We start from the raw sequence: 11,250 nt of genomic DNA, 5'->3' as shown, positions 1-11,250 counted from the left end.
TCTCATAATAAGGGAGTTTTAGTTACATAAATAACCTTTCAGTGATAATACAGTATTTCTTAAAAAGTACCATTAGTGTGACAAAGAATTCCAATAATATAGAGAACCTTTATCCACTGTAAAGAAACTTTTGTGGAAACTTAATATCTACGGTATATGCTATATAAAGATACTAATAATAAATTTACAATGTTTAAAACTGAACTTTTAGGTGGAATCACCCCTTAAATTGAACATAAAAGGAATGTATTTTTAATTAAAAACAAATGTACATGTTGATTATTTACATCTATGCTGCACATTTATATTCCTCATTTATATACTCACGTACACTCTTAAAAACCTATATTATTAACCATGATGACAATCCAGCAGATGGAGACAAATACCCTTTTCATTAATTAGACGTTGCGTGGTGTGTCTGCTTACTGTCCACAAGACGGAGACAAATGCACACTAAATAAAATGAAATAAAAGATTAAATCAAACAGTTTGATCAGGATACAAAACGATATGGGAATATTCAGACAGAGTTTTTGTCTTGGTTCTAGTCCAAATGTCTAAAAGTTCTTAAATCAAGAAGCATTTTCTAGTAAATACACTTGAAAATGTTTTATTTTATAGAAATAAGTCAAACTCGACTTATTTCAAACCAAAAAATAAATGATTCATTTACTGGTAACACTTTACACTAAGGCTTCATTAGTTAATGTATTTAAGATGAACTAAGAATGAACAATACTTGTGCCGCACTCATTAGTCATAGTTGAACATTTGCTGATGCATTATTAACATCCAAATTCATGCTCGTTAACATTAGTTTATAGACTGAGTTACCATGAACTAACAATGAACAACTGTATTTTCATTAACTAACATTAACAGCTATGAATAAAAACTGTAACAAATGTATTGTTCATTGTTTGTTCGTGTTAGTTAATAAATGAACGAGCATTAACAAATATATCCTTATTGTAACGTGTTACCATTGTTATTATCCCACTGGCAGATTATTCAGGTTATCTTGATGAAAACTTTGACTTATCTTCTGTAAGAAAAATTGTTTTACTTACCTAGAAAATCTTCTTGATTTAAGATTTTTAAGATATTTGGACTAGAAACAAGATAAAACTTCTAGACTATAAATTAATTGCAGTGTGAGGGTTACAACCTAAAAGTTTTATATACTGAAAAAAAAGTGTTGCATGCAAAACTGTTGCAAACTATTTATTTGTGTTGAATTTAAACAAACAAATTCAATTGAATAACATTCAACTTAACTTGTTTGTTTAAATTCAGCCCAAATAAATTGTTTACAACCACTTAACGTAAAAAAATGAGTAAATCCAAGGAATCATCTTTGAATCTTTTTTCAGTGTACAACATGGAGATGAATTGATGGAATTTGAACACTTTGTTGGTTTTTAGACCCTTAATCAATATTCCAGTCTTCATTTTAATAAATCTGTTTACAAGTTATCTACATGCTGTTTATAGACATACATGTCAGACCAAATATTTCTTCTCAACAGAATCTGCTCAATAAAAGTCATACAAATGTATTAATGGGTGGACTAGCATTAACACATTCATAAAATCTGATGTGACTCATTCGGGAATCAAGGTGTGAGACTCGCTGCTGCCACAGATGTAAGTGGATATGAGAATCTTAAAGGCCTTCTGAAAGCGAGGATAGAAGAAACCGTAGATCAATGGGTTACAGGTGGAGTTAAAGTATCCGAACCAAACCAAAGCATCAAAAACATGAACAGGAGTCGAGAAATTGAGGAAAGGATCAACAGCGGTGGCGGTAAAAAAAGGCAGCCAGCAGAGATAGAAAACCCCCATGACAATGGCCAGAGTTTTAGCTGCTTTTCCTTCCCTTTGAGCAGAGCTTTGATTCTTTAAACCTCCAGTCACTCTTTCAGACATAACCCTTGCATGCTTTCGTGCAACATGGAAGATTTTCATATATAGAGAGCTCATGATTGTACCGGGAAGAAAAAATGTGAGAAGTGAACATATAAGACCCCACTGCTTGTTAAAAAACAGAACACAACTTCCCACACAGTAAACCTGCATGATAAAAGTCTCCAAACCAATTCTGTTTACCCCTGAAAACACAACAGAAAAGCTGTATGCAAATGAAAACAGCCATGTGAAAACAGTAAATAGAGTCACAGTGTTGTTTGTGACCCTCATTCTGTATCTTAGAGGGTCACAAATGGCCCAGTACCTGTCCACAGATACTAAACTGAGATGTATCAAAGAAGAGATGCTGAAAGTCATGTCCAAACTTGAATGAACTTTACACACAACATCTCCCAGATACCAGCAACCTTCAACAGATCGCACCATGCTGTACGGCATGACCAAAGAGCCCAGCAGACAATCACTGGCAGCAAGAGAGCGAACGATCAGATGAGTTGGAGACTGCAGATGTTTGAAGTGAGAGATGGAGATGATGATCAGCAGGTTCCCAAAAACCGTAGTGAGGATCATCAGCATCATGAAAGCATACATGGTTACTGTGAGTGCAGTGAGACGCTGAGTTCTTGGACAGGAGTCCGGCAAGAGTGGATAACAGAGTAGCACATTCTCAGAGTAGATATCAGTGTCATTTGAGGTCATTATTAACTGATCTGCACGATCGAAACGCGGTATTTCCTTTGCGAATGTAAAAAATACACGCACACAGATCTTGCAGAAACTCTGAAAGCAATCAACCACATTCAGATAGAGACCGAAATACAAAAAAATAATCATATATTTATACACAGTTCATGCATGTATGGAACTACATACACGAAATCAGCAGCTCAGGTCAAGCTTTATACTAGGTTCCAAAACAGGTAACGCCCTTATTCATGAATAAATTTGAATATGCTAAAAATGGAAAAGTAACTGCAGTTCTCAGAAATAAAGATACAAGAGCTGTCGCTGGGGTGATAGCTTTACTCAAAGTACACATTTGTCCCTAAATGGCCCATATTTATACCTCAAAGGTATATAATAGTGTACATTTAGGAATCTTTTAGCTACTAATACTGTATGAACCATTGTGGTACGACTATGGACAATTTGGGTAGCTTTGAAAAGATACCACGCCAGTGACAGAAATGGCGAAATGGTTGTAAATATGGCTGGGCAAAAAAAATAAAAATTTTGGTTAATCATCTTTTAAACGATGGTCGATTCAATACTGATGATCAAAATGTATTTCTTATATTATTGAATGGCTCTGACTAACATGGATCTTATAATTATTTGTCTTCCCCGCTAGATGTCACACTCTTACTTACCTTGCTTAATGTTATCGTGAAGACTTTAACACGGTGCATGCAGGTTGTGAACTCTTAACGTTAACAGCACTTTAACCAAAAAGGCAGTGGTATGGGTGCATTTCAGATTTCATAAACAAGACTCTGTGTGTTTAACTCTTCCAGTTCTACAATCTGGGCCAGTCAGATAACAGATTCATTTTCCACAGTGGTGCTGATAATGGAGATCTCAAATACAATATAAATGTGTTTCATTGGTTGCCACAACAGAGGTAAGGATCCAAGTGTAGTTTTAACAAGATTAGTCATACAGAGAGGCAATGGTCAAACAGGAGCAAACTAGAGCATAGAGGAAATTCCAAATAGTAATCAATAAACAGGCGTAAGGTCCAGACAGGCGGCAAAACAGCATTCAACAATAAACAAGACTAAGGTCAAAAGAACGGCAGACAAAACAAAGAGATGCTAGGAACACTCGCTACAACAAAGAGTCAGCAATGAACCAGTGTGTGTGGTGTATAAATAGTCTAAATGATCAGCAATCACAAGCTTCAGCTTGTGATCATTGGTTGCCACAACAGAGGTAAGCATCCAAGTGCAGTTTTAATAAGATTAGTCGTACAGGTAGGCAATGGTCAATACAGGAGAAAACTAGAGCATAGAGGTAGACCAAACAGTAATCAATAAACAGGCATAAGGTTGGGACAGGTGGCGAAACAGCATACAAAAATAAACAAGACTAAGGTCAAAAGCATGGCAGACAAAATAAAGAAAGGCTAGGAGCACTTTCTGCAACAAAGAGTCAGCAATGAACCAGTGTGTGTGTGTGTGTGGTGTATAAATAGTCCAAATGATCAGCAATCACAAGCTTCAGCTGCGTGTTTTTCAACCTCGTAGATTGTCAAGTAGTGTGTGTGTGTTTGTGTGTGAAATGGCATGATGGGAGTTGTAGTTCATTAAACATGGATCTTATAATTATTTGTCTTCCCTGCTAGATGTCACACTCTTACTTACCTTGCTTAATGTTACCGTGAAGACTTTAACACGGTGCATGCAGGTTGTGAACTCTTAACGTTAACAGCACTTTAACCAAAAAGGCAGTGGTATGGGTGCATTTCAGATTTCATAAACAAGACTCTGTGTGTTTAACTCTTCCAGATGGTGACAATCTGGGCCAGTCAGATAACAGATTCATTTTCCACAGTGGTGCTGATAATAGAGATCTCAAATACAATATAAATGTGTCTCACTGGTTGCTACAACAGAGGTAAGGATCCAAGTAGAGTTTTAATAAGATTAGCTGTACAGGCAGGCAACGGTCAATACAGGAGCAAACTAGAGCATAGAGGTAGTCTAAATAGTAATAAAAAAACAGGCGTAAGATCGGGACAGGTGGCGAAACAGCATACAAAATCACTGTAGGCAAAACCAAGGAAGGCTTGAAACACAAGCTACAACAAAGAGTCAGCAATGAACCAGTGTGTGTGTGTTTGTGGTGTATAAATAGTCCAAATGATCAGCAATCACAAGCTTCAGCTGCATGTTTTTCATCCGCATAGATTTTCAACTAGTGTGTGTGTGAAATGGCATGATGGGAATTGTAGTTCGTTAAACATGGATCTTATAAATATTTGTCTTCCCCGCTAGATGTCACACTCTTACTTACCTTGCTCAATGTTACTGTGAAGACTTTAACACGGTGCATGCAGGTTGTGAACTCTTAACGTTAACAGCACTTTAACCAAAAAGGCAGTGGTATGGGTGCATTTCAGATTTCGTAAACACGACTCTGTGTGTTTAATTCTTCCAGATGGTGACAATCTGGGCCAGTCAGATAACAGATTCATTTTCCACAGCGGTGCTGATAATGGAGATCTCAAATACAATATAAATGTGTCTCACTGGTTGCTACAACTGAGGTAAGGATCCAAGTGGATTTTTAATAAGATTAGTCGTACAGGCAGGCAACGGTCAATACAGGAGCAAACTAGAGCATAGAGGTAGTCTAAATAGTAATCAAAAAACAGGTGTAAGGTCAGGACAGGTGGCAAACAGCATACAAGAATAAACAAGACTAAGGTCAAAAGCACGGCAAGCAAAACAAAGAAACAGTAGAAACACTCGCTATAATAGAGTCAGCAATGAAGCATTGTGTGTGTGTGTGTGCGTGTTGTATAAATAGTCCAAATGATCAGCAATCACAAGCTTCAGTTGTGTGTTTTTCATCAACGGTGATCAACAACTGGTGTGGGTGAAACAGCATGATGGGATTTGTAGTTTGTTAAAAAAAAGTGACATAGTTTACCAGCGATCTGCCCGGACCGGATCGCTGGTGATCGTGACAAAAATTATAAATACTAGTCTTCTTCTGAGCCAATGATTGAAAAATTGGTAGCTAGGTAACAGTGTGGCGATGTCATTCACACACCATAATCACAGTTGATTGATACAATGACACTTTTTGTAATTATGCTGTACCTGGCTCTCTAGGAAATATAAATGAAGCCATACTTGACTGTTCTTATTCTAAAGAATTCTGACCACTCTTTTAAGCTATTCATTTTTACATTATTAGGCTACTGAGGTGGGATTTGACAAGAATGTGTGGTTCTTATTTATTTCTTTAATTATTTACCATTTGTAAACTGATGTTCAACCTATTCAGTTTTAGAATTATCAATGAAATCTGTATTCATGGAATCGAGAAGGCATGTAAACGCATCAACCTGCTTTTTGTATGCTTATTATAGGTTCAAATATTAATGGAATGAGTTCAAATCAATCTTGACAATCAAAACGTAAATCAAAACTTGCTAATTTTGCCCAGTTTGATTGAGTTCATCAATTGTTATATTTTACATAGGCCTGTACATCTGCAGAACTCCAGCCAAAGAAATAATGGTGATTTTGTTTCAAAATGGCTTCTTTATATGAATGTGAATTGGAAAGCAATATGTTTTTTTTTAATAGATACGTTATGAAAATGACGCCAACAATAATAAAAATTTAAAAAATGTTTAGTTTATTTATTTATGAAGCACAATAAAACAACAGTTGTTGACCACTGTGCTGTACAAACCTAAAAACTAATTATCAAAAATAGACAGATAAATCAACATATAAAACAGATAAAACAACATAGAATACATCCAACATACCACACAACATCAACGATAAATAACAAGACACCAGATAGGTACAATAGAATCAATCTTCTCCCAAGTTAAAAGCTCTTTCTTGCAGGTGTAGTTTAAGTTTCCCTTTGAACAAAGATTCATTGGAAATTGTTCTAATGGACAAAGATAACCTGTTCCACATTTTAGGACCTAATACGTAGAAAGCTCGATCTTCTTTTTTTTCTTCAATTTGGATCTGGAAACAACTAGCATTTTCTGGTTCGATGACCATAAACATCTACCGGATATTTTACAGTGATAAGATTAAACAGATTAGTCGGAGCCTGGCCATTTAAATCCTTAAAGAACATACATACAAATGTTAGACTCAATTCTAAAACATATCAGCATCCAATTTAGGGAGCACAGGATAGGAGTAATGTGGCTAAACTTGCGAGTGCCAGTAAGAGGCCTATCGGCTGCATTTTGGACCACTTGAAGACGATTTATATAGGATTGGCCAATTCCCACATAAATTGAGTTATGGTAGTCGGAGCGTGATGATATAAAGGCATGGATTAATCTCTTAAATTCTGCACGAGTTAAAAAGCCTTTCACTTTGGCTAATAATCTCAGCTGGAAAAAAAACAAGATTTAACTACAGCATTTATCTGTTTGTCAGATAGAAGGGCAGAATCCAGGATAAAACTACATTTCTTACAGATGGATTTGTATTTAGTTTTAAAACAAAGTCTGATGTCATGGTACGCCATTAGAACTAGTACGTGTGAATAATTGTGTGAAATGACTAAACTCATATTCAGAAACTGAATCGATCATTTGCTGTAATCAATCACTAGATCTTTCACAAATATCACTCAAATACTGCATACACCTCAGTTATGATGCAATGTTTGTGTTTGGTGTACAACACTACTCAGGAGACCTATTATTATTTCACGCTTTTAATGACTGTGTGACTCTCAGCAGGCTCGCACTGTTGAATGTCATTCATCCAGGTTTATTATGAAACAGATCCCAGAGTGATTTACTGTCACAACAAACAGACACATACATGACATGCTATGACTAGTTTTTAACTTATAAGGCTTAAAATTTTCACATGACAAACATGGATTAGAAATGACATCTTAGATATTGAGTGCAGTTTCCATATTTTGTGGTTCACACGTGTTTTCCATTTATTTATGGTTGCGAATTGTATTATGGGACCTTGATCTCTACTCTGTTGAATTTTGATGTGGAAAATTCAACTTTTATTGGCATTTTAGTAGTTTGAAATAATATAATGTATAAGAAATAATATATAAAGAAATAAGTGTAAAATAACAGAAATCCTACGGGCAGTTAATCACAAGGTTTTTGTAGCATAATTTACGACAGCAACCCAGACAATTTATAGCTTTAAACTAATAAAAATGTTCATAAAAGTAACTTTTTCTAACTTTTTAACGATAAAAGTTGGTCAAAGAGAGCTCAATATCCAATAATGCAATTCTAAAGCATAAATAAAGGGGGGGAATTAAAAACATGAGTCACAAAATAAAGAAAACTTGTATTTTACTGATACTGTTTTACAGTTAGCAACAAAAACAGTGACATCAGGTGGGGAAAAAAAGGAGATACTTGCAGAAATTATTTTAATATCCAGGAAACACTTTTATATTTTAAATCTATTCCAGAAAATATGATGGTATGAGGTATTGGTGTTAATCATTGACTCACAGTTGAAGTCAGAATTATTGGCCCCCTGTTTATTTTTTTTTTCCCCAATTTCTGTTTAACAGAGAGATTTTTTCAACACATTTCTAAACATAATAGTTTTAATAACTAAAATCTAATAACTGATTTAGTTTATCTTTGTCATGATGACAATAAATAATATTCGACTATTTTTCAAGACACTTCTATACAGCTTAAAGTGACAATTAAAGGCTTAACTAGGTTAATTAGGTTAACTAGGCAGGTTAGGATAATTAGGCCAAATTACCTTTACCTAATTAATAATATTTAAAGGGGCTAATAATTTTGACCTTAAAAGGGTGTTTAAAAATTAAAAACTGCTTTTGTTCTAGCTGAGATAAAACAAATAAGACTTTCTCCAGAAGAAAGATTATTATCAGACATACTGTGAAAATTTCCTTGTTCTGTTAAACATAATTTGGGAAATTTTTAAAAAATAAAAAAAAAATAAAAGGGGGGCTAATAATTCTGACTTCACCTGTTTATAAGTTTGGAGGCCTCTTCAATGTGCTTATAATGGATTAAGATAAACATTTTGAAGAGCAAAACATTTTACATCAGATATATCTTTTACAATTAATCATTTTATTATCATTAAACCTGAACATGCAAAATATATGATCTATATTTCATACATAAATCAGCAACAGTGATTTGATATTCATTCAAATGTCAAGGTGTGAGACTCGCTGCTGCCACAGATATAAGTGGATATGAGAATCTTGAAGGCCTTCTGAAAGCGAGGGTAAAAGAAACCGTAGATCAATGGGTTACAGGTGGAGTTAAAGTATCCGAACCAAACCAAAGCATCAAAAACATCACTAGGAGTCGAGAAGTTGAGGAAAAGGATCAACAGCAGTGGCTGTAAAAAAAGGCAGCCAGCAGAGATAGAAAACCCCCATGACAATGGCCAGAGTTTTAGCTGCTTTTCTCTCTCTGTGTGAAGAGGTTTGGATATGACTGCCTACAGTAGCAGTAGCGGACACTTTCTCTGACAATACTTTTGCATGCCTTTTCACAACATTGAAGATGCTCATGTATAGAGAGCTCATAATAGTTCCTGGAATCAGAAATACAAAAAGTGCACAAATTAATCCCCATTCTTTGTTAAAAAACAGAACACAACCACCAAAACAAGAAATCTGTAATATGAGTTCCTCCAAACCCACATTGTTTACACCTGTAAACACAACAGAAAAGCTGTACACAAATGAAAACAGCCATGTGAAGGTGACAAACCCAGCCACAGTGGTGTTTGTGACTCTCATTTTGTACCTTAAAGGATCAGAAATTGCCCAAAACCTGTCAATAGCTATTAAACTGAGATGCAATATGGAGGAGATGCTGAAAGTCATGTCTAAACTTGAATGAACTTTACACACAACATCTCCCAGATACCAGCAGCCTTCAACAGATCGCACCATGCTGTACGGCATGACCAAAGAGCCCAGCAGACAATCGCAAGCTGCAAGAGACTGAACGATCAGATGAGTTGGAGACTGAAGCTGTTTGAAGTGAGAGATGGAGATGATGACCAACAGGTTTCCAAAAACTGTGGTGAGGATCATCAGCCCCATGAAAGCGTACATCGCCACTTTAAGCGCTGGGAGACGCTGAGTTCTGGGACAGGAGTCCAGCAGGAGTGGATAACAGAGAAGCACGTTCTCAGAGTAAATATCAGTGTCATTTAAAATCATCACGTCAACCCCAGACAATGCAGGATTAAAACACAATATCTCTTTTGTAAATAAAAAAAGACACTCAAATATTGAACAAATTGTAACCAGGATTATTTCGTAAATAATGCTACGACGAACACTAATGTGCAAAGAAATATGAATATAAATACAGTACATGCCCACTCAATATAACTGTTAAATGGACTCAGAGCAACTCAGTCTTGTCCATATATACTCTCAGATTGGATGTAACCTCCCTACACCTGTCAATGTAACCCATAGTCACAAAACACAGATGAACTCTGGAGATTAAAATCGGAGGGAAAAAAAAAGTGTTCCCCCATGCTTTAATAGTGATTAACAAAGTTGCTCACTGAAGCACCTGAAAGAAATGAATAATGTAAACAAGAAAATGGTTAATAAATATATACACTCACTGGCCACTTTATTAGGTACACCTTACTAGTACCGGGTTGGACCCCCTTTTGCCTTCGGAACTGCCTTAATCCTTCATGGCATAGATTCATCAAGGTACTGGAAATATTCCTCTGAGATTTTGGTCCATATTGACATAATAGCATCATGCAGTTGCTGGAAGTAGCCATCAGAAGATGGTTACACTGGGGTCATAAAGGGATGGACATGGTCAGCAACAATACTCAGGTAGGCTGTGGCGTTGACATGATGCTTAATTGGTACTAAAGGGCCCAAAGTGTGCCAAGAAAATATCCCCTACACCATTACACCACAACCATCACCAGCCTGAACCGTTAATACAAGGCAGGATGGATCCATGCTTTCATGTTGTTGATGTCAAATTCTGATGTCTGGATGTCGCAGCAGAAATCAAGACTCATCAGATCAGGCAACGTTTTTCCAATCTTCTATTGTCAAATTTTGGTGAGCTTGTGGGAATTGTAGCCTCAGTTTCCTGTTCTTAGCTGACAGGAGTGGCACCCGGTGTGGTCTTCTGCTGCTGTAGCCCTTCCACCTCAAGGTTAGACGTGTTGTGTGTTCAGAGATGCTCTTCAGCAGACCTCGGTTGTAATGAGTGCTTATTTGAGTTACCGTTGCCTTTCTATCAGCTGGAACCAGTCTGGCCATTCTCCTCTGACCTCTGGAATCAACCAGGCATTTGTTCCCACAGAATTGCCGCTCACTTATATTTTCCCTTTTTTGGACCATTCTCTGTAAACCCTAAAGATGGTTGTGCGTGAAAATCCCAGTAGATCAGCAGTTTCTGAAATACTCAGACCGTCTGGCATCAACAACCATGCCACGTTCAAAATCACCTTTCTTCCCCATTCTGATGCTCGGTTTAAACTGCAGCAGATCGTCTTGACCATGTCTACACGCAGCCATGTCATTGGCCGATTAGAAATTTGCGTTGGACAGGTGTACCTAATAAAG

The 11,250-nt window shown here is 36.4% G+C and overlaps 2 protein-coding genes across 2 annotated transcripts; both read right to left on the bottom strand.

Moving 5' to 3' along the window:
- Window positions 1-1,608: 1,608 nt before the first annotated feature.
- On the bottom strand, window positions 1,609-2,631 carry LOC130220225 (trace amine-associated receptor 4-like). Its single transcript, XM_056452600.1, has one exon. It carries the CDS (start codon window positions 2,629-2,631, stop codon window positions 1,609-1,611), a length of 1,023 nt encoding a protein of 340 aa, XP_056308575.1.
- Window positions 2,632-8,822: 6,191 nt separating this feature from the next.
- Window positions 8,823-9,870, bottom strand: taar12h (trace amine associated receptor 12h). The gene is given in 2 exon segments (XM_056452599.1): window positions 8,823-9,005; window positions 9,007-9,870. Coding segments are annotated over 2 exon segments (1,035 nt in total). The 5' UTR covers window positions 9,859-9,870.
- Window positions 9,871-11,250: the final 1,380 nt, after the last annotated feature.

The sequence above is a fragment of the Danio aesculapii genome, unplaced genomic scaffold (genome assembly GCF_903798145.1).
Source record: "Danio aesculapii unplaced genomic scaffold, fDanAes4.1, whole genome shotgun sequence".
NCBI classification, from domain to species: domain Eukaryota; kingdom Metazoa; phylum Chordata; class Actinopteri; order Cypriniformes; family Danionidae; genus Danio; species Danio aesculapii.
Note: the sequence above shows the minus strand (reverse complement) of the source record. Positions and strands in the feature narration are given on the sequence as shown.

Excerpts from the sequence above, each read along its gene's own strand:
- LOC130220225 (XM_056452600.1), bottom strand. The coding sequence starts at position 2,631 with ATGACCTCAAATGACACTGATATCTACTCTGAGAATGTGCTACTCTGT.